This window comes from Hoplias malabaricus, chromosome 7, assembly GCF_029633855.1.
Source record: "Hoplias malabaricus isolate fHopMal1 chromosome 7, fHopMal1.hap1, whole genome shotgun sequence".
NCBI lineage: Eukaryota > Metazoa > Chordata > Actinopteri > Characiformes > Erythrinidae > Hoplias > Hoplias malabaricus.
This window is the reverse complement of record NC_089806.1, coordinates 24246239-24271068: the sequence shown is the minus strand read 5'-3', so window position 1 is coordinate 24271068 and position 24830 is coordinate 24246239. Positions and strand designations below refer to the sequence as shown.

At 37.4% G+C, this 24830-nt stretch overlaps 1 protein-coding gene across 1 annotated transcript in view; it reads right to left on the bottom strand.

The window, feature by feature from the left end:
* Positions 1–23961, bottom strand: part of kdr (kinase insert domain receptor (a type III receptor tyrosine kinase)) — a 29442-nt gene extending 5481 nt beyond the window's left edge. Inside the window, exons 1-22 of the mRNA XM_066676842.1 lie at positions 23704–23961; positions 21737–21833; positions 21067–21281; positions 19539–19660; positions 19096–19264; positions 18542–18678; positions 17843–18032; positions 17269–17386; positions 16286–16455; positions 15956–16112; positions 13444–13555; positions 13038–13146; positions 11982–12326; positions 11481–11627; positions 10927–11058; positions 6037–6143; positions 4948–5083; positions 3492–3596; positions 2825–2938; positions 1625–1713; positions 952–1135; positions 18–109 (exon numbers count right to left, since the gene is read on the bottom strand). Of these exons, the coding sequence (XP_066532939.1) occupies positions 18–109; positions 952–1135; positions 1625–1713; positions 2825–2938; positions 3492–3596; positions 4948–5083; positions 6037–6143; positions 10927–11058; positions 11481–11627; positions 11982–12326; positions 13038–13146; positions 13444–13555; positions 15956–16112; positions 16286–16455; positions 17269–17386; positions 17843–18032; positions 18542–18678; positions 19096–19264; positions 19539–19660; positions 21067–21281; positions 21737–21833; positions 23704–23815 (3159 nt within the window). The 5' untranslated portion in view covers positions 23816–23961. The remainder of the gene's footprint in view (positions 1–17; positions 110–951; positions 1136–1624; positions 1714–2824; positions 2939–3491; positions 3597–4947; positions 5084–6036; positions 6144–10926; positions 11059–11480; positions 11628–11981; positions 12327–13037; positions 13147–13443; positions 13556–15955; positions 16113–16285; positions 16456–17268; positions 17387–17842; positions 18033–18541; positions 18679–19095; positions 19265–19538; positions 19661–21066; positions 21282–21736; positions 21834–23703) is intronic.
* Between the last annotated feature and the right edge of the window lie 869 nt (positions 23962–24830).

Below are 24830 nucleotides of genomic sequence, written 5' to 3'. Positions count from 1 at the left end.
ATTATGATGTGTGACACCTTTCGTGAGGCGAGGAACTCCATGCCCTTGGCCACTTGAAAGCTGTAGCTGATGAGGTCCTCCATGGTCAGGTGATCCCAATCTGAACTCTCTGCAGAACACATTCATAACAGGTTCATAACAGTAGTCAAACTACATAACAGACGTGCATTATGCAGCCAAGACCACTGCACTTATCATCATTTTATCAGGTCCCTGTGACATCATTGAGTAAAGACCTAAATATGTATGCAAATCAGTATTATCTGACGCAGTTTTCCTACACTTTCAATGGTTATCACATTTACACTTGAAGATTAATGATACATTTTTGAATTAGATGGAAATTTGTTGTTTTTGAGCATATTAGATTATTTAGTGGATAGGGAAAACATCCTTAACATATTTACTGTGTTTGCACGGAACCAAACAAAACGAATTGTGTGCTACAAAGCCAAACATTAACAAATTGTAAATCAAAATCTAGAAATTACCATTTAATACAATGTAAAAGTTTACAGTTATGTAATTAATTATGCAAGTGACATGAATTCCTTTAGTGTTCTCCCCGTGTCCGCGTGGGTTTCCTCCGGGTGCTCCGGTTTCCTCCCACAGTCCAAAAACACACGTTGCAGGTGGATTGGCAACTCGAAAGTGTCCGTAGGTGTGAATGTGTGTGTGTCTGTGTTGCCCTGTGAAGGACTGGCGTCCCCTCCAGGGTGTATTCCCGCCTTGCGCCCGATGATTCCAGGTAGGCTCTGGACCCCCCCGCGACCCTAAATTGGATAAGCGGTTACAGATAATGGATGGATGGATGGATGAATTCCTTTACAAACTGCTGCTAGAATAACAATGTTACTTGTACAACACTAACTGCCTGTTTCTTTTATATTAGCTAATCCACGCAACAATGAATGTCATTGCATATTAGTCAGTGCATATGAGCTGCAGTACCATGCTCATCCTGGGGGGGGTTTGAAACACATTCTCCTCTCAGTCCAGAGCAGATGGCTGTGCCAGTGCAGATGTCCAGGCGGGTGGTAGTACCCAAACCAAGATCCCCTTCATTCAGATCCCCCTCGTTCTGACCCCCCTCCAGTCCACATGCTCTGTCTTGATGCTGCTTAGGTCTACATCTCTGAAACAACACACAACAAGAGTGCATTTCAACAATATATTTGACATATTCTTCTGATATTATGGGGAATTAATTTTTACAAATTAGATCAATCCTTAATCGACAAACCTACATTCCAATCTGACATATAACTAAAAATCACAAAAATAAGAATAACTACACCAAATTATATTATTATTTAAATGTATTTAAAAAGATTTAAGTAGCTAATGAGTTATAATCATGTACTACCTTCTTGATATTGTAATTATTGATCTGATAACTGCATAGTAAATTGCATAAAATCCATGATCGCTTGCACAATCTCTCCAGGGGTTTACTGAGAGATGGTGAGTTGAAGGTTAATGTACTCTGTTTTTTGGCTCATGCTTCCGTTCTTACATAATAGCTCAACATCAACTTTAACTACATCAGAGTCACTCAAAGAGAGGTTAAGTAATAACCTGAGATCAGTGAGACAACATCACATATGCAGTGCTGTTTGTTTACCTTAAAGGGGCTATACTCTCCACGCTTACTCTTCAGATAACTGGAAAGATTTCCATGCTTACAGTACTCCACAATCACCATCAACGGACCTGAGGGAGAAGAAGAAAGACCGTGTTTATGTGTGTCGGGTTTTGTTCCTTTAAGATGCACCTCCTTTCTGGACACATATATTTCATTGTGTACACACACAGCTTTTAAAATCAAAGGAGCAAGAAATGAAATGGGATGCTAATAACAAGCATCAGTTAGCAGGGTATAAAGCCCACCAGCAATGGGCTGTAGAGCAGTAAAAACTTTTTTTATTAACCTCAGTAATGTTCCTGTGGCTGATTGCAATCAAGTGTTCACAACAAATTTTCAACATCTAATATAAAGCCTTCGTAGAGGAGTGGAAGCTGTTACTATGTCTAAAACAGACAATGCGCTATTAACAGGCTATTAAAGCCTTTATTTCAGAAGAAATGCTAGAAGCATAAGTGTCCAGAAACCTTATAACCATATTTACTGATCAACCATAGAAACAAAGAGGTGGTCATAATATTATGCCTGATCAGTGAAGCAAAAATAAAGCATGACTGCTGCTGGGTTTCACTTTTTGGCAATATAATTGTGTTGACGTAAAATTTTCTATTTATTCTTAACTCTTTCACAACACTTATTTCAGTGTGTTCTCTGGTACACAGCAACAGTTTCGTTATAAAACAAAACAGGCATTTTTCACTGTGACCATGACTCCCTGAAAAAAACACACTTGCGCACTTCCTGAAGAACAATATGTCTGTACTGAATGGGCTGTTCCCAAGTAGACAGTAAAAAGACACAGGCTGATGTGTGTGCTTTAAAAGTGTGGCTTTATCCTCACAATTTGATGTTTTAACTCGATATAACAAAAGTACAGACGTATTTAACATAAAATATTTTTTATTTGAATGCTATAGTAATAAGGAAAGTCATTCCAGGCTGTGGATTATATGTGGATTATAAATTTTCTATCCATAGCACATTTGTGTACATAGGTAGAGAAATTCTTCATTTATGCAAAGACTTTAATGCAAAGTTAGAGCCTAACAATATAAAATGTAAATTTAATTTATTTTATAACTATATATTTTGAATGTCATTAATTAAATTAAAATAATACTTAGAACTGGTTTTACATTAAAAATCATCATGTGTTCTGGTATACTGATGTGGACTGACCTCCTGGTTTGGTACAGGCACCAAGCAGGTTGACTACATTGAGATGGTGTCCAATATGAATAAGTATCTTCAGTTCAGACATCAAGGCCCGGTACTCACTTGAGGTAGCACCCTCTGTAGATGAGGATAGACATTACACAACATATAGATATAGCTTAAAGTGCTGTAGTGTACTGTTTAAACTTATAGACTACAACACTAAAATATAGTCTGTAATCTTACACTGTTCCACCAGTGCCCCCAGAGCACTGCCCCTCTGTGGAGCAGTGAAAACCTGTTATTGGGAGCTTGATTGACTCCTGTGGTGTTAGTAATTCAAAACTAATCATTTAATCAGAATTAATCAGGCCTAATGTTTATATGTCTGAGTTTATTTAAATTATCACAGCAATGTTCCAATATGTAGTAAATGGCAGTTTCAGAAGAGTAGTGGCTTTTACTGCTACTGCTGTTACTGTAAACAAAAATCCTTGTGTCAGTGTCTGCAAACTTCTGAACATACATAATGTATGATATCGAAAGGATAACTTATATATACTTCAAAAGGAATGACAATGCTTTTAATTAAAACCTGGCAAGGGCCACTGAGCTTTATGAAAATAAGACCATGCTACTAAACTGGTCTATAGTGGCTTGTTATACTTCAGAATGAAAGAAATAAACTTACCCTTAAGCATCTTCACTGCTACTGTGGTGCAGGTGGTGGCTTTCTCAATGCCAAAGGCTGCTGCCTCCACCACCTGACCAAACGCCCCTCGGCCCAGTGGCTCCCCTACACACACAGTCGTTTCACATTACTGTCCTGTCTTATTTATCATTTAAGTTCCAAAACATTTTTTCATGAAAAACTGCACATTTGCAGTCTGTGTAAGTTGCCATAGAATTATGTTTAACTACTTAAATATAATTATAAACTTATTATAGCTTAGAGTTGAGTTTGACATAAAAAAAAATCATGATATTGATTTTGGTCTAACAGTCTGAAGTGTTTTCACATCAGTGATATTCAGTGACTGTTTTAAGTAATTCAAGCAACATTGCAGTTATATGCAATTGTTTGAACACCACTGATCCCATCACATCTTGCTTATTTTCTAAAATATTTGTAATCAGATCTATTTATTGTCACATTACACTTACACAAGAGTAAGATGATTGGAGAAATGAATGCTTCCTCAAATTATTGCTGGACTCTTACAGTTATACACATGTTAAAATAATATGTACATATTTTATCACAAAAGTAAAACATATGAATATGAAGTTCAGAATTAGCATACACATTATCACAAACATCTTACATACATCATACATTCATTACACGTGACTCTGCAAAACAAAATCTGATTAGGTACACTATATACAGTAGAGACTGGTTGGGTACATTAGGAGTAATGTGAATAGTAATGTGAATGTCAACAAGAGCTGAATAACTGTGATCTTTATTGTTCACTGACCACTAATTTATATTTAGTTTCATGTTCAACTGTGATTATTGTGATGCTTCAATGGCCATTACTATGGAGAACAGAACCTCTTGTTACTGCTACTGTAGGGTCAGAAACTGCACTATGTAACTGTAGGAGGAGGTTAGGAAACAACTCCTTCCCACTCCCCCCTTGATTTCAGGACAGTGCTCTAAATGTGAATTGCACTCTGCAACTGAAGGGGGCCCGGAGGCAAAAAAAACTATTAATTTATTCATTGTCTGTAAGCACTTATCCAGTTCAGGGTGGTGGTGGGTCCAGAGTCTACCTGAAATCACTCGGCACAAGCAAGAACGCAGTCTTTCTTCACAGACGCTCACACATTCACTCATACACACACACCTATGGACACTTTCTTTTGAGTCGCCAATCCACCTGCCAGCGTGTGTTCCTAGACCATGTAGCACCTGGAGGAAACCCACATGGACACAGGGAGAACACACCAGATTCTTCAGAGTCACCCGGAGCAGGATTCTAACCCAAAAGCCCAGGACCCTGGAGTTGTGTGATAGTGACATTAACTGTTGTGCCACTGTGCCACCCAAAAATACTATTATTAAATAATATTATTCCAATACTACAAACCTATGAAGGCTGTGTCAGATTTGAAACTGCAGATTAAGGAGTCAAACTCACCAAGTTTCAGCCGCTCTCGGGGGAACTCCCACTTGTTGGCATCATAGGTGAGTCTCTCACAGTGTTCATCCATCGGCATATCCTCTGAGTCCAGGATGATTGACAAGTAGCCTGTCTTCATGTCTCCATCAGTGGGCTGAAAGATGGAAAGAAAGGGTGAGAGGAATAGTATAATTATAGTTTGCATAAGGTGCTGCACCATGCCTGAACGATTCTGAACATTTTCTGTAGTGAGAACACATCTGACACAGAAAATCTCAGGCAGTGAGCTATGTGTGAAAGGACTTGGGAGAATTTCCAGACCTGAATCTCTGAACGTTCTCCAGAGTTGATGTGCGAAAACACCTACTGTACTCTATATTACAGTAAAATTATATAGTTTCATTATGGTTTGAATAGTATGATTATATATAGAAACAATGAAAGATAACAGTATAAACAGTTTTCTGTTCATGTAATTAGCATTTGTTTTGCATGTTGTTTGGTTCCATTTTAACAGTTGCCTTCCCATAGTTTTTGGACTTTTGGAGGAAATCTGGACCGCCCGGAAGAACCCAATACAGTCATGGGGAGAACACATGTGCTGCCCATCTCCCTCAATAACATTTTAACCTTAATTTCTGAATTAGATTGTGTCTAGTGAATTAAGTGTTAAGACACCAGGAATGAATTTGTGGAGGTCTGTGGATGGCAGACATGACGGTTCACACATCCACACAGAGGGTCACCCTCAGTCCATCATTAATGATCATCAGCTAACGAACCAGCACCACCCAAGCTGTTCAAACACGCATGCACGCACACACACTCTCTCTCCCTCTGTAGCTGTCTCTCTCTCTCACACAGACATAAACACACATACACACACACACGTAATCGTGGGGTACTGGAAGGGGGCAGGATAAAGGGAATGCTTCCAAGAACACACAAAAGACAGAGGAAAACTGAGGCCTGAGCAGTCACTTCACATCAGTCAGAACAGGGCAACATTCACGTGTGTGTGTGTGTGTGTGTGTGTGTGTGTGTGTGTGTGTGTGTGTGTGTGTGTGTGAGGGTCAGAGAGAGATAGGGTCAGAGAGAGATCGTTACCCTTTTCCTGTTGCGTATAACGAAGACAATGAGAAGCCAGAAGAACATGGCGATGACCACAGCACCAATTGGCACAATCAGCTCCACATTCATCTTCTCCTCCGCTCCTTAATTATACCAAACATGACACATAAATCAGAGTTAAGAAAATTAATTAAATTAATGTACAGAATTAATTTCCACATATAATACATCAATAAGCAGATATTGCCAGAAATAATAATCATAAAATAAGACAAAAATTGTGGATATATGGGGCCTGTTTTTATTAATGTGAAATTGTAAATTCAGTGTATTGTCTATTGAACACATTAACTCTTATATTATAAAAAACACACAAAATAGCCAAAGGTTAGTCAGCATTTCTTCTGAATTGGAGGATATAAATATATTTAAGAAGGCTTTACACAGATGTTGGAAAATCTGTGTAGATATTTGATTGCATCCACTCATGAGAGCATTAGGGAAGTGAGATACTGATGTTGCATTGTTAGTTCTGGATTACAAACTCCACACCAAATCATTGTTGTTTTGGCAAACACAGGCACAAATTACCAGGAGGAACCAGCTGTGACTCTAGAGGAATTCTAGTTGTGTGTGCTGATATTGTATCTTTGCAGTCTGCAAAGATGTTGAGCCAAACACAACCTGCAGTAACTGAGCAGTCTGTGAAAAGTAGCATCAGAACCCAGACAACGACATATTATGCTTTCACATAATACTCTTGCTTTGAACTTTTTTATACTTTGGCTCTGTCATCACTTTGATTTTAATCTGTAAACGTTGTACAATACTAAACATTTATAATGTCCATTTGGGCTAATCTGCCCAAAAAGGTTTGTGAATCCCTTACATTAGTTTACTAGTTCAATTTCTGTAACAACTTGATCCTGTTCAGGGTCACAGCGGATCAAGAGACTCCCACTGAAACACATTGTGGGAGGAGACAGGAGCACCCAAAAGAAACTCACACAGACATGGGGAGAACACACAAAACTCAAGTGACATGAGGTGAAGATTTAACCCACAACCGCAGGACCCTGGAGCTGTGTGGCAGCGAAATCAGTTGTGCCACCATGCCACTTTACCCCTTACACAGAGAGTCTCCAATGATTCCAATTATACTGAAACCCAGAGGCTCAGAGACTCTGCACCTGATCTATTTAAATATGGCCACATGGACGACATGTTCTATGAAGCATAAACAATGTTATTCGGGATCTGCAAATCAAACTGATTCCTCCTCTGTAAGTTGAACTGTATACAAAACAGTAAACAATCTCTTTCATAAATATAGTTTGCTACATTTTGGTGGTGAATATAACAGGCTAGCTGAACAATCAACCCAGTTCTTAAAGGGGTTAGAACATTTTATACCACTCTCTCACAATCTCTTTCTGTCTCTGTGAGAACAAGTCTCCTTGTTAGCAGAACCTCGTTAGTGAGTGGAACAGGCTCCCAGCATTCAAACTCTGCTGTGACGAAGACAAACGACAGCGATGAGAGACAAGTCACGTACACTCAGCCTGTGCCTCTCTTAGCACCTCCGCTAATCCTGTTTATTTGTGCCTCTCCTTGTGCTCTCTCTCTCTCTCACTTGCTCTCTAGAGAGGGAGTTTCAGTACTCTTCTGGGATGTTGTACTGTTTTTCTGTTAGTGCTCCCAGAAGGATGTGCGTTAACACAACCCTCTTCCTGGCTGACTGAAAAGAAAGCTATTTTTACCTCAAGACTTTAATTAACCTCAGACAGGGGTGAGTGTTGCAGAGTAGTCCGGAAATTTCCCTTCAAGACTGAACCATCAGCAAAGACTGAAGTGCTGTGAAACACTGGATATTATCCATACTTCAAATTATTATCCTGGATGAATATAGTTCTTTAAATTCCAAAAATCTGAGTGTACATTTACCACTAGAATGACTAGCTCTGTTTTTCTTGTATTGGTATGTGCATTAGGGCTGTGCCATATTGTATTGTTTGTGATAATGTTGTCATAATTGTTTAAATGATAAAAAAAAAAAAAAGATAATTGTGATATTCCGACTTTGTTTACATAATGACTTACAATGTTTTACTTACATTTGTAGTAAAAAAACTTTTTAATAAGTAACAATTTAACCAACAACAATTTAATTAACAAATATTTAATATCCCTGATTTAATATAATTAATATTAATAGCAATAGTGTGTTCTTGAAATTAATTGAAGTATTTTTTCTGTGTTTTGTCATATTGCCTAGTATATCGCTATCGCCACAATAACATGAAATATCGTGATATTATATTAGGGGCATATTGCCTACTCCTAACGTAACTGTTCTATTATATACATTGTATTGCTTTTTAATTATTATTTACTGACTTACATTTATACTGTGTTTGTGTCTGTTTATCAGTGTCCTTTTACAATTTGTTGCCAACTTTCCTTTTGCAATGAGAAAAAAATACGAGGTTACATTCAATGTACAGGTCACAGGGTTGTTGTGTGTGCTGATCAGGTTGAGGTTATATGTAGACTACAGCCTACAGGAAGAGATGAAACTCATTTGTCTACTATGCCTGAACACTATGCTGCATTTCCTGTCCGTCATATTATGGCATTTCCTTCCACCGCCAGGTATTGCACCACGTACCGAAGGCCTTAAAACAGGAAAGATGTGCTCATTAGGTGGAAAGCAAGCTAAACTCAACATGATTTAGTGAATCAATGATTCACATTCCCATTCACAACACATTCTTAGTCTAATCTAGAATTACACGGTCAGTTTTCTAGTCATCCAAGATACATTGCATAGTTCCAACACAGATACTATACAATCTTAAAAATTAAGGTGCTAGAAAGGGTTCGTTGAGTGATTATTAAATGTTTACAGGTTTGCCAAATAGAATGAGTTACATAAAAATTACATTTGATGTTAATCCAAGCTCAACAGCTGCGTTTCCTGTTCAAAAATGTTTTAATTATAACTCTAAACACTCCAAATATATTTAAAATCGATATGAAATTGAATGAAAGACAAACATCTCTTTTGCTGGAATTCCTGGTCATAAACAGGTTGAGCACAGAATAACCAATAAGAAAATGGTTTCTACTGAATGGATCTTCACAATCTTAGTATACACTTCCTGGAGATAGTTTTGTCCAGCATCACCACAATGAAACCGTTTTTCTCCCTTTAAGCTAAGAATAGATTTCCTGCCATTATTGTATGGATTGTGGCTTCCCTTTACTCAGAAAACACTAAAGCAAGTCATTTTCTACCATATATGTAGAGGAGTAAAACAATCAAAACCAAAAAAAAGGACTCTACCCTCAGAACCCATAATCACCAAGGAAACACAGAAAGTAACTTTAAACTACACTTTCAGAAAATGTATGGTGCAGGTACATAATTGTCACTAAAAGTACAAACAATGTAAATGTAAATTTACATGTATATCAGTGGGTTTTAAAGAACTGTTGTGTTCCCCAAAGGTACATTACGTTCTCTTCTCCAGAAGGAGAAGTGAATTTTGTAGTTAAAGAGTTGTGTAAAATAAAATAACATAAGTCCTGGAGATTAAAATGGGGCATATGAAATCAACACATTTGTAGTGTACAATTATTTTCCCTAATTAATGGTAGAAAATATGTACCACTGACAGTACCACCACCACAGTAGCAGTCTTTTATTTTATTTTATTATTATTATTTTTTTTTTTGTACACTGTACCTTACTATTTTTTGGACAGCAAATATATATAAAGCAACAAATGAAGCATGCCTCTTTCACACATGCATGGCAATCCAGAAATATTCCAGACTTTACCGGAGGATTTGTATGTGTAAATGCACCACCCACAACATTAGTCCTGGACATAACACAGACTTTATCCTGGTAGTGCCCTAGTAAAGACCCCAGCCAGTGCATGTGAGAACAGAGTGGGAAATATTCCAGAGTTTTTCTTGCACGTGCTGCACAGGTGCTGCACCACACTCAAAGTATGTGTTGCAGACCGAGATGTGTGAAAGAACACTCCGGGACATTTCCAGACTGAGATATTTGTAGAATTTCTATACAAATTTCTCTCAAAAGGAGAGCTTCTATCTTTCACACATGAACTCTGGAGATTTGTAATCTTTAATCATAGAAATGTTTAAATTAAAAGAACATGATTCTGGAGATTAAATACGGTGTATGAAATAAACACTCGTTTTAAAAGTATACAATGGTTATAGAATATGGTACAATTATTTTCCCTAATTCAAGAGTATAACTGTTACCACTACAGGTAGGGTACCACTACAGTAACAGTCTTTATGACAGTGTAGGATCAAGCTGATATATCACCCAGCCAATAATATGAATGTGCCAAAGGGAAAGTCACTGAAGCTTGAACTTTAGGGGAGATAAGATTTAGTGACTTTTTTGACTTGCCAGTACTGTCTCATGAAAATGTAAGCATCAGGTTAAAGAAAAGTAGCTTTAATTAGGGATGTCCTTACTGGGATTGTTTTGCCTGTGTCATTCCCATATTCACAACCCAAAACTTATATTTCTCAAGGTAATCCTCCCAAAATAATCCCAATTTTGTTAATGCAAATGTGAGATATATTCAGTGTAACTAGATGCATGCCCCTGTAAAGAGATTCATAGCTTATTTACATGTGAAGCTAGCTTTCATAATATATTTTGTGATGAATAATATAAAAAATAACATATGGAAATGAAAATTCCAAAATGAAGAGAGTGCAAAAAATATTACCTGTTCTTGTGTACATGTACTTCATGGCATTAAACATTGATTTATCAAATCAGTTTCAATGCCAAATATTATCCAGGGCCTACGCTAAACCATAATTAAAAAAATAAGAACCACAATTTTGCAATAATCATTTGAAGGCACTCACCATCCACTGTGATCTTGGCATGAGCATAATCACAGCCTTGTTTGTTGCATGCTTCACATGTGTACACTCCACTGTCCTCTTTCTTTACTCTCTGGATGGTCAAAACACGATTCGAATCAGTCAGAATAACACCTGCCAAGAAAAACAAATATAGGACATATAGGAAGCTATTAACAACACAATGCTGTTTAAATGTCCCGTGATGACCTTTTAACACCGTAATGCAGTGGTTCCCAAACTTGTTCTGTCACACCCCGCTTTTCAGCCCCCCACTCCCCCATGTCATGTAAGTTACATGACATTCCTGTCTGTACTCACCAAGACAAATTCCTTGTATGTGTGAAATACTTGATGAAGTATTTAAAAATGTGATGCTGAATGTGATATGTGTTATGGTCAATTCAAAATGGGCATGCAGACTACAATACGTTTTTTGTGTGTAACAAAAAACAAACTAGGATTAAAGAATTAAAATATATAACTCATAAATATAACAGGTCTGGTGTAATTCTTAAGCTGATTTGATTAAAAGATCATATCAAAGTAAAACTCACCAGATCCCTTGATGACAGTCTGGTTGTCTTTGGTCCAGCTGATCCTGGGGTTTGGAGTTGCATTCACATCACACACAAGTGTTGCAGAGTCACTCACATTCACCCTCTGATCTGTTAAGTTACTTACAATCGATGGTGCCTTCAGAGCTAAAATCAAAAGCAGGGGTTTAAATGTGCAAAATGGTTCACCTACATTTGAAAACTGACACTATGTCACACTTTACCGTAGTTCTAAGGATGCTTGACATGACACCAAGCAAATCATGACAGCAGGGATTAATTTACATAGACATTTACAAATATTTATTCTCATAGGCATTGCCTGTCATATTATCTGCTTTTGTGTGATTTCAAAAGGACATTAAATGACACTGGTGACATTATTTTTGGACACTCTCATGATACTTTCTATATTGGACAGAGCTACTCTACTCTACTGCAGAGAAAAGAGTGCCAATTTGCATCAGCATTATACCCTTGTAGCCTACTCTTGGCCCTTACCTCTGAGTCGTAGGTAATGCAGTAGACAGGTTCTCTCACTGCTGTCAGCATTATCCACTCTGCAGGCATATAGACCCTGGTCTTTCCTGGATGCTCTGGGTAGGGACAGGTCCAGTGTGAAGTTGTTGCCCTGCAGATCTATCACTGTAGCACTGAGTTGAGTGAAAGGAACCAGAGAGAGAGTAGCGCAGGGTACAGTGGCAGGGAGCTTATCTGGATTAGACACATTCAGCACACGGTACCATCTCAAACTGGAGTACAGCATCCGATCAACCACACAACGCAGAAGTACATCCTCCTCTTCTATAGGATTGCTGGAGGGAAACACACTAAGGTTCAGGAAACCTGGGAGAAAAAAGCACACACACAGACACACACACACACACACAGAATGGCTAAATGAATAAAACTTTGTCATTATTTCCAAATATTGTGTGCATGAGCGATGTACTTTACATAAAATGAATGTCCAAAGAATCTTCGAATCTACATTTCATCCATTTCACATATAATTAAATCTCTTGGTAGAGGTCCATTATTGGTCACTAAATGTACAAAGAGTGTAAATGTACTTTTAAAGATACAACAGTAGTGTTAAAGTAGAGCTGTGTTCCGTAAAGGTACATTACATTCTCTTCACTAGAGGGAGAGGTGAATATTTATAATCTTAAAGAATTTAATATAAATCCTGGAGATTAAATGGGGTGTAAAAATTTAACACAATTTGAAAATCTACAATTATAATAGAATAAGGTACAATTATATTCCTAACTAAATGTATATAATATGTCCCCTTGAGGGTACCACCACAGTAACAGTTTTTCTGACAGCGTACATTACCATTTTGCAGAGGCAGGTTTTTTGACAAAAACAATATATAATGCTATAAAAGAAGCATGCCTCTTTCACCGCATATGAAAGTGGGAAATGTTCCGGAGATTCACTTGCTTGCGCTACACAGGCACTGTACCACTCCTGGACATCTCCAGACACACTACTCTGGAGTGTGAAAGAGGCAGCAGACTTGTGGGGTGCAAGGGGCATGGATTAACTCACGTGTCACTTGAAAGACAATGACTCTGTCCTCCTCTCCTACTTTATTAGAGGCAATACATCTGTACAGAGCATGGGTCACAGCCTTCTCTATCTTCAGCGTGCTGATGGTCTACAAACAAATACATAACTCCATGAATAAACATACAAAGTTACAATACAAACACTTAAGGTCACTGTACATCTCTCCAAATGAACCTATGTTTGAGATATTTTGAACAATGTATTTGGAAATATTTGAGGTTTGGCCTATGTCAGGAAGTGTATACTTCACTTACCCATTGCGTTAACGTATCCCATATCAGTAAATTATTAAATAAATCACTCAAATGGTTGATTACATTATCACATTACCAGAGAGTGTGATGTTTGGGAGTTTTTGTGTGAAGTTGTGTGTGGTTGTGGTCACCTTGAGCGAGGGATCTATGAACGTGGTGAGGCGGCCAATGTGGTTCTTCCCTGTGTTGTTGGAAATCTCCCTCCATTTCCCCTCACACTTTACATTCTGATTTGATTTGGGCCTGTGAGGAGACATACAACTTCCTTAATACACCGTACGTACATCTTTGTGGTCTGGTATGTGCCAAGCAACAGAACCATTTGCCATTTAGAGTGGTGTTATTTATGTTAAAAATGCTTTATGTATTATATTTTAAATAAATTGAACTTACTCAAATTTTATCACATTGTAAGAGCAAATCAAAATGATATTGCTTGACGGAAGATAAAATTGTAACTTCACAGAAGGAGCAAAAAGCCTTCCTCACTTGGAATGTAAGTCAATGCTTTAAGATTTTTCCAAAAATACAACAGACCTTTTTTTTGAACTTTAATACACAATGTTGAAGAAAACTCTTTCAAATAAAATGTACAAAATTTTGATATGAAAACAACAGTATGCCTAAAAAATAATATTTGGAGATACACACCTGTCCAAAACCCAAACCCTATGTCATCCCTCTGACAAACACATCACAAATCAGCAAAAAACAACATTTAAAGTAAACAGCCAGCATCTATTCATATCCCCATTTAAATATAGAGCACCATAAATTTCCTTCACTAACAGCTGGACATGTTTGTGCCTTCATTACACAATGTATCTGTGATCAAAAACACATAATAGGAAATGTCAACAAACAGTCATTAGGGTCAGATATAGGACTCATCGGGGTTAGCATGAGAGGATGAGACAGAGAGAGGAAAGAAAATGATAAAAATAAACAAAAGAGAAAAACAGAAAGGGGAACAAAGAGACACTGAATGAATCTTAAAGCGTCTTAATCCTACAGACAGTAGGTACAACACCATGCCTGTTATGTCAAATTCTATTGATATATTTCTGACTGGGCCATTGTGGTAGTGTTTGACGAAGGACAGGGGGATGTAGCAGGAATGGGAGATTTTGAAGGAGTCTGTTTTCAGAACAACAGGAAGTTGTGATGAGGAGAGAGGAAGCAGGCAAAGGTGAAGTCTGAAGATAAGGCTTGCGTGATAGCTAACAAGAAAATGGCCAGTGCTCAGTCAAAACATGATCAGACAGGGTATTTTGTGAACTTCAATCAAATATTTAACTCATTCAAAGTTGTCAAGTATTACAAGCAGAACTGTGCTAGGTTTACAGTTAACAATTTTAAACCCACTGAGGTGTTGGAGCTCAAGCGTTAAATTATCCACCAATTATGGTGTAAAGTTTACTTCACACACTATTTGCAAACAGTGCTCTCACACATTTGAACATAAATTGAAGCTGGGATTTGTTTTAGAAATCACATCAAATATTCATGCCAAAATCTTTGTCAATACTAATATTTTTAAACTTTATACTTTTGTGCAATGAACTGAATGTAACTTAATGTAGTGACCAAGAGGAACCACAATTCTAAACGAAGCGAAGGCACCCGACATTTATTCACAAACAATGTCGCTGTAATCTCACATTAAATAGGACCAGTCTCAGCATTCACACATTTTTAATCCAAGAACACACAAAACAACAAATCTCTAAGTTATTTTTTATATGCCAGCCTCTTATTTGAGCTTTCCAATCCACCTTAAATGGAGCAGCCCTCACCTGGTCCCAGTTAGCTACAGGGCCCCAGAATGGTGCACTTTGTTAAGTAGGGATTTTTAAACATCCTTTACCCCTAAAGAGAAGTTCATTTTAGCGTCTATGTACATCACATGGTACTTCCAAACTTTAAATGATCATTTCATTTTAAATAAAGCCAGATAGAAATATTGAAACATAAAACATTCTCATCCATGCCAATCTGTACATATTTTGTACAAAAAGTTGTTGCTGTCAAATGGCACACCAACCGCGTCATCTTGCATGTGTGAAATCTATGTGTGAATCTAAGCTGTTTTGAATCATTGCACAGCCTTCATTGTGTAGTGTCTGAATCACATCCTCTTATCTGTTAAAGGTTGGAGTTCATTCTCATTGTCTAAAAGTCTGTTTTTCATCAGAACTCTGTGTTCCTTAGTGAAACAGCCAGCAGCGTTCAACCTCTAAACAACTACCCAGTGCTGGCCTTCTGTGAGACCGGCAGCAACAGACATATGCATGCATACACAACAGCAAAAATACACACACTGCTATAAAATGTAGAATTAGAATAATAAAATGATGTGGGTTTCACAAGAAGAAGATTTATGGATTCTCTGACAATTTAGTTGGTTTGGTTGATTAAAACGAAAAAACAACACAATAGCTTAAAGGGAAATAACCACTCTGGCCAGAAGCTCTACATTTTAAGTGGCCAAAAGTTGCCTTGTGGCCATGGGCACTGGGAGATAAATAATACTGAACTTGGGGTGTATTTCATTTCTGATTTCATGTTTTCTTGTTTATAGAGTAAGAGATGATATTTTATTCTTTATTTCTCTTTGTAGACTTGTAGACTATGTAGACTTACTGAAACCGGGCTGGACAGTCCTCACTGGGCATCCACTGCCACTGGATATTGACTGGGCTGGAGCCACCAGATGCAGTGCAGGTCAGAATGGGACTGCTCCCAAGCATATAAACATTTCGATCCAAAGGTACCTCCTTTTCAAAAATCTTAGGATGAGCTGCAAACAAACACATATACATTGAATAAGAGAAGAGAAGAGAAGAGAAGTGTAGAGGGGAAGAGAAGAGAAGGGGAGAGGGAAGAAGAGAAGAGAAAAGAAGAGGAGGGGGAGAAGAGAAAAAAGAGAAGAGTAGAAGAGCAGATAGAGAGAAGAGGAGAGGGGTGGAGTACCATTGACCAGCAGCTGGAAGGTCTGTCTCTGGGATTCTTTAGTCATCTTATTGGTCATGACCACAGTGTAATTCCCAGCATCTTTTTCTGTAACTTCATATATAGTGAGAGAGTCTCTGGTTGGCTTCATCCTGTACTCTTCACTGGTAATTGGCTGCCCATTCTTCAACCTCAATAAAGAAAATCAGTCAGAACTTAATATACACACAGGTAGGCATGTATAAATAGCAATTTTTTTCAACCGAGTATGTGTATGTTTGTAATTGCCGATACAGATGCTGATACTTCAATAGAGTCAGGAGCATTGTGTAATAGTGTAGTTATTAATTAAAACATTTTTGTTAAATTAAAAACTTTATTGTTAATTTCTGGAACTGTCCATCTTTTATTCAGCATGTTCCCATATTCCACCACCAATAATTAGAATTTCCCTCTGGGATCAATAAAGTATCTATCTACATATATATTAGTAACATGAGATGCAACAAGCTCTTCATATGCATTTGCACGGTGTTGTGCATCTTTGGGAAAACAGTTTCCATTATAAGATAATGGCTGGGACGCTCTACACTTGGGGGTGTTTATTTATTTGGAGAGTTTATTTAAGAGCAGCAGCCTGATCTGTGGCGTTGAATCCAATTCGGAGTGGAGAAAAAATTTTGAGTTGTCTGCTTATTATGTGCACTAGGCACAAGGTATCGGATGTTGGTATCGGAGCCTCGTTTGCAATTACGAGTAAATGAACACGGTATCGTACAAATACCAGTATCGGTTTTCAAACACCTCTAAACACAGGAACATAAATGAATACAACTAAAGTAAATTAAATGTAGTCGGTTTAGGGTAGTTGGTATCTTTGCAACCCATGTTGCATACTAGGGGCACCCATGTGAATTGTGAATCTCACACATAGTTACAAACACACACACACACACACACACACACACACACACACACACACACAAAAGAAGTCTGGAACTTACCATTTCACATTAGGTTCTGGATAAGCATCATATTTGACTGGGATCTTTGCTTCCCTTTGGCCTGTGTTTACATCCACAACACGAACCCCCTGGTCACTCAGGGCTATGAAAGGCTTCTCTGCAATATCATAAACTAACTTTCAATAAAGTTTTCTAAAAAATGTCTAAAAATGTCAAAAAGCATGAATATAAGCAGAAGTATGCCATTGTAAACAGGTTATCATCATCTACGGAGGCCAAAATATATTGGAAAAAAATACATCATATATGATAATAATATAACATAAGACTTATAATATGCAATTTAAGATAAAAGATTTTTCCACTGCTAATATCAAGCACTACTTGATCAAAAGTTTACTCATCCAAATTTCTACAGAAATCAAGATAAATAATAGGTAGTTTGTCACCCTTTTGCTGCAGTATTTGCCTCCTTCTGTATCATAAACACCACTCTAACTCATCCCACAGGTATCAGGAATGAAGCTCATATGCAGCAGTTCCTCAGAATTCCATTTGATTGTATGAATTTCCAAGCCAAAAATACAAATAATGAAATACATTGCACACATACCATACACTATAAGAGATGCTTTGGCAGTTTTGGACATCTGACCGCTGGACGCTGTGCAGATATATTCTCCTATGTCGTTGATTGTTATATTTTCCATTATAAGCAAGTTGGACATTTCCAGTGAGTTCCATAGTTTCTTCTTGTAGGACCTAGTCTCATAAACTGTTCGTATGGAGGGACTGGCATTGCCCTGATGGGAAAGAGAAAAAAGATCTAAATAAACTGAATTTGAATCCAGCTGAATTAAATAACTGGACAAAAAAAATATATACATTTGAATTGAATTAAAGTGAAATCAAATTAATTCTTATTCCATAGATATACAAACTTAAAACCTTATTATAAATACTGTATGTCTCATTGAAACTGAATTTGGAATGAACTGAAATAAATTGAACTGAATGGGTACTAAATTAATTTAAGTCTGAATCACTAATGTATAGTAATGTGAATGAAATATTAAAAATATGTATATTATCTAACTGCATATCCAATTTGATTTAAAATAACTGACCTTCACTGAACTGAAAACAATGTTGTATCCCAGGAGGTTATTGTTGGTTCTTATGTCTTTGTGAAACTGACAGAAAATTAATGAGGGTTTTGTGCATGTGAAAAACCATTGTAAGGTTCATGAAGAGCGGAAGGCTTGTGGTTATGATTATGTATTGCTGTTAAAAGATGTCCTCACAGACTGACCCTGTGCTGAGGCAAGGACCACTGGAAGTCGATGGCCACATTGAGCTCAGTACGAGCGGTGCAGTTGAATACTAGCTTCTCTCCGACAAGCAACTTCTCATAAGTAGGACTCACAGTGAGGTCATAGATCTTATATCCTGAGGAAGAGAAGGGAGGGGGGTATTGTTCTCCACAAAACCAAACATCTCTTACACTGAAACAGTTATTCTACACTCACAATGTCACTGACATTTTAGGATTACCTAACATATCCCTGTGCACTCTGACCGGGGGTGGCTAGAGTAGCATAAATACATCCACAGTTAAGAGTACATTACTTCATTTCTAAAAATTATGACATCACATTTGAGCCAGATATTTTGAAACCCAAAACATGTTTTGCTATAAGTAAATAATAAAAAAATAGAGACTAATGTAATTTATGTTAACAATTATGTTAGTTTTTAAATATTTCTGATTTCTGATTTAAACATACATTTTGTACTTTACTTTCATTAGTTTTTCCGCTGTGACACATCTGTCTATGTATGACTTGTATTGAATATTTTCTTTACCCAGAACAGCCACAATATAGAGTGAGGAGCGGAAGGTTTCATTGTAGAGGAGCGTTTGGCAGTAGACCACCCCAGCATAGCTGATCACATGACTAGGGAGGATGAAACCTCTTTTGCTGTCCCAGAACACGTCTTTTCCATCAGTGGTCAATTCCTTCATTGGATACTTCTGTCAAAGAGAAGTGTTATAAACTAAACATTCAGTAGTACCTCTGACAGAGTGTTTATTATATAAGAACTTCAGTGTGCAGATATATAACAAATCAGAAAAGCAATTGTAAAGGTAAATATCATCACGGTACAAACACGTATCTATTTTTGTCATTTTTTATTTTTATAATTTGAAACCTCTTGCTGTACTGAAAAAGGTAACTCCGTATATCCATATATCTAAACAGATAGACTGTGTGTGTGTGTGTGTGTGTGTTTGTGCATGCACGCACCGTGAGCAGTGTGACGTTGATGTTCTCAAAGGTGCCCAGACAAGGGATGACCACCTGTTCACCTTCTCGAATAAAGACCACTTCATAATCCTGAGCCGAGGGAACAAATGGCATACGAGGGTCTGGAGGCACATAAAACAAGTTTTACATTTAAAGGCAGCATTCACGATTGTAGTCATTCATCATCATCATCATCATTATCTGTAAGCGCTTATCCAATTTAGGGTCGCGGTGGGTCCAGAGCCTACCTGGAATCATTGGGCGCAAGGTGAATGAGGGGGTGCCAGTCCTTCACAGGGCAATACACACTCACACATTCACTCACACACTCACACCTACAGACACGTTTGAGTCGCCAATCCACCTACCAACGTGTGTTTTTGGACTGTGGGAGGAAACCCGTAGGAAACCCATGCGGACACGGGGAGAACACACCAACTCCTCACAGGCAGTCACCCGAAGCGGGACTCGAATTCACAACCTCCAGGTTCCTGGAGCTGTGTGACTGCGACACTACCTGCTGTGACACCGTGCCGCCTCGATTGTAATCAAAATACTTTTTATACAAATCTTCACCATTTGCTTGCTCTCCAGTCTGTTTGTGTGCTCGAAAAAGTGCTTGAAGACCCAGTGTCATTAAATAGTTAAAGAATCCGTGTCTCTGTCCGGTAGGCTAGGCTTTCTCTCTCTCTGCTCACGGCAGAGCAAAGCACCTGGACTTTTTCAAACAACAGGGAGAATTCTAAATGTTGAAAAGCATGAACTTAAATGAAGATACAGCTTTAATCATGCTCCATTTTTGTTTTGGATTATTTAAAGTGAAATAGTCTCTTTATTTAATTATATTCTTATAATTATATTCTTATATCAGTGCATGTGATATTGCTGTCTGTTTTACATTTGATCATGATTGCTGAGCAGCAGTATCTCATGCAACGTGACATGCAGCAACCGTATAAGGCCCCTTTTATCACAAAGGGATAGGTTTCATTAACTTTTTTAATTAATTCTGAACAATGCTTCATTCTGAAATAAAGGCAACAGGATGAAGCTTCATGGAGTGGTACAGTTCTAATCAGGAAGTAGAACACAGAGGTGACATGCATGTGGAGAGGTCACACTGGAAGATCAGTCAGGAAGTGTGCTAAGGCAAGATATCTCTCTCTCTCTCTCTCTCTCTCTCACTCTCTCTCTTTGTTGTGTAAAGTTGGGCATGTAAAGGTCCTGTTTAAAGCTGAGGGCCTGTATTAACAATCCATTATGACCTACACTTTATGTCCAAAAATGTTTATAATATGTTTGTGGACACATATTATAATCCATGAATCCATCTATTTTAAGTTGCTCCCATTGCAGGCATGGATTTACATTTGTGCACCCATATCAAAAAAGCATGAAATAAAATAGTAGAACATAAGCATGTTATCAATATGCCCAATGCCAAGAGTCCAACAGGTGGAATAAAGGCCACCAGTGTTGGACCTTGGTGTTGGATCATTATCAATTTAATAAATTGCAAGTGACTCACCTTGTACAAAGACATACACAGCCTTAGAAGTCTTTCCATCCTCCACAGATAGGTTTCTGTAGTAACAGCGATACTCTCCAGTCTCATTGGCCATGGCTGTGGTCAGTGTTATAGTGCTGCAGAAGAGTCCGTCCCCGCTGCAGTCGGATGCTTTGAGCCTGTTCTCTGAGCCACTGCGATTATGAGGTGTGTACCACTCTACAAATTGACGGCCCCTATAATATGGGCAGAGGCACTCTCAATTCCATAAATATTGAAATTATTAAAAATATATAATTAATAAATTATGTAAGTTGACATGTAATTGACATTATCACTTATATTATTCTTCAGCCCTTACACTATAATCTTACTATTCAGTAATTAATTTTAAAGGGGACATATTCCACAAGTAAATACAGTCTTTTAGGGTCTTAACAAAATCTCTTAGACCTGCTTTGGCCAATAGAATCAAATGACACAACAACCCTGTTCAGAAGGACCAGCACCTTTTCTTTTAAATTAGAATTAGGAGGCGCGAGTATCCAGGTTGTGATTGAATTAAGACTAAGCTGACTTTTCCTTTAGTTGTTCATGATCAGTTTTAAAAGGAAATATATTATGTTATTGACAGACTCACTATTTTTAGATATCTACCTTCTCCATTTTGAGGAATGTAGCTCAGTCTTACCTGCAAGTGATCTCCAGTGAGTCTGAGACATTGATTTTGTATGTTTTATCTGGGATGCTCAGCACTGGAGGATCAGGTACAAACCTGAGTTCCACAGCTAAGAAAGAAAAAAGTAAATAGTTAACCATTAAATAAGACATATCTTAGGTACACCAAGTTATCTACATTTTCACTTACTGTGTAATAATTTTCACTTATTTTTCAATTCGACTCACATATTGTTTAAAATTGTGTATTAAATAAACATGTATTTTTTTAGCCCATGTTTAAAATAACTTTAGTTTTTACAGTTTAGCATTTTATTTGTTTAAAATAATGCAATATCATTTGAAGAATATTATTTATTTGTTTATCTCCCATTGCACCCATAATTTAAATGTTTTTATTACTATTTTTTTTTTTCAGTTACCCATCAAATATTTTAGAAATTTTGGAGCACCAAGGTCTGATTTAGAATTAGCTCCACATACATGTATATAGAAAAGGAAAGACAAAACTGCTCCAAGATCAGCAGTATTTGAGAATTCTGGAAGGTACATCATAAGCTCTGGGGCTATTTTTCCACTGGAGAACCAGCAGCAGTGCAAGGCCTGCCCGTGTCAAAACAGGAAGTTCAGGCAGATGGGCCGGGGCCGTACTAAATGGCCCCATGCTCCAAGCCCTGAGGTGGGGTTCCTGCTCCAAAGGAATCAGGGCAAGGGACAACACACACACACAAACAGGCTCAAAGCTGCAAAGAACACACCCTGCGGAGCCCCGCTAATTCAAACATTTGATTTAAGAAATACTGAGATCTGATCTCAGAATTGTTGGGCACTGAGATCATTTAAACAACAATGGCACTGTGGGAACAGCACCAAACACTAGGGAAAATTTTTGCCAGGTCAAGTGTAATTATGGTCCCATCTCCACATATGGAGACTAGCATAAAAGTATAGCCTAAATGCATTACAGATCAACAAATTATTTTTAAAATAAAGATATTTGTTGAAGAGAAAAAACAATATTAGAGATGGGATAGACCCTGTGTTAAGAAAACTTAGAGAAGAATGCACTAATTCTTTTTGAAATAAAGACGCAGAAACCTCACTATGGGACGTTTTATTCTCTTGCAGTGTTTTCAGTAAGTTTGTGCTCATATACAGGATCATAAACTCATAAGCCTACAAAGACATGACAAGATAATTACAAGGCAGCCTCCTCTACCTCCTCTTCATTCCATGTCTAGTTCTCAACCAAACCGAATGAACAACTGACTCAGTTTAGGTCATGCTTCCATTCCCCTTTCTCAGATTTAACTGATTAATTAAATTTCTGGTTAGCTAAAGTGAGATTTAAGTGAAGTAATATAAACTAAACTAAACTAATATCAGCCAAAAAGCAAGTGGGCAGATGTCACATATAACCAAGCTAAAGTTATATGACCTAAAGAAGCAAACCTGATTCATAAACAAAGAAATTATATGTGTGTGTGTGTAAGAGAAAGCTAGCTACCAAATACATACTGATACAAGGATGTGTTTTTCTATGAATTCTTAATATAAATTGATTATGTTTATATAATGAAAATACTGTGCTTTTCAAAGTGAAAAACAATTACTTAAATTTTACCAAATCCCCTGCAATGTATCAACGGGGAATATAGTTACAAGGATTTTATGAAATCATGGTTACATTTATTTTATGGTTGTTTATCAGGTCTCCAGTTCAACCTGAGGCTCTGTACTGATTGTAGTGGATTCCAATAAGTATAAAACCTAAGCTTGAAGCCAAACTTAACCATAGTATTCATTAATCACATTTGTTTCACCAAATAGTTTATTATCAACTGACAACTCGCAGATAAACCACAAACATAATAAAATGACATCTAATGGCGTTCCACGCAAAATTTACCAAGGGGAACATAAACCAGTGACATTTATGACTTTTAATGCTACAGCTTTAACTACATAAACTTTATTTACCTGTCACCCAGCAGACTGAAGACATGATGCCCACGAGAGAAAGAAGAGAAAATGGCTTTGCCATCGTTCGACCACTCTGATGGACTGTCCCAGCATTAAAACATAATAACATTAAAAGTTCCACGGACTTCAGTCCTCATCTGTTCATCACAGCGCCTCGGTCTGGAACACTGCACCGCTCTTAAAATGGCGCGAATTAAAATTAAAATGGAAAAATAAACAGAAAATCGTGTAAAGTCCACTGAGGTGACTCCAAACCTTGACGGATACAGAGACTGGACTTTTGGGTAGACAGGAGGAGAGAAAGGCAGAAGGGAGAGTGAGACAGAGGGAGGGAGAGATGGAGGAAGGGAGGAGTCCAGGGATGTTGCTGGTCAAACCTATAAATGAGCTAAATGCGGCGGTTTCCCCATTTGGGTACAATTTTTAACTTGGTATTGAGTCTTCAAAACCTTTAACCACTCAAAACAACCCATCTTAGGCAGTAATTATTTTTAAATAATTTTTTTTGCTAATAGTGGGATGAATTGTTGGTTGTAAATAAACAACATGTTGACATAAAGGACATAATGTAAAAATTGATTACATTTACATATGAATCTGCGTTTTATCAAACGGACATCTGAAATGTATTAATTAATTTTAATGTTCAAAACCTTTTCGTTTGTTGAATGAGAGACAAAAAGGCAATTTTGTTTCAAAGGTGAGGTGTTCAGTTGATTCACTCTGATGACAAAATGTTTTGATTTGTTCAAATACCTGAATACACTTTCAAGGTAGATATAAAACAGACAAAAAATACATTTTTTTTCTTTTTAATGTCTGTAATCCTTAAATTGTGTACATGAAAATGCAATATCAGTGGGACACAAATATCACACCAATCATGAAATTACCCCAATAAACTGTACCCTGGGGGATTAGACAGGATCTAAGAGCCAGGAAACCTCTTATCAAATGCTAATTGCTAAAGGCAGCTAAACTAATCAAGACATTCAGATTGTAGTCCTAAACAAAACAGGTCATTGTACTCAACATTGATTTAGTTGACCTATGTTGACCCATGTGGAAATGTACACTGATATACAAGACAAATCGTGATAATGTTTCTTCTTCAGATGACTAGT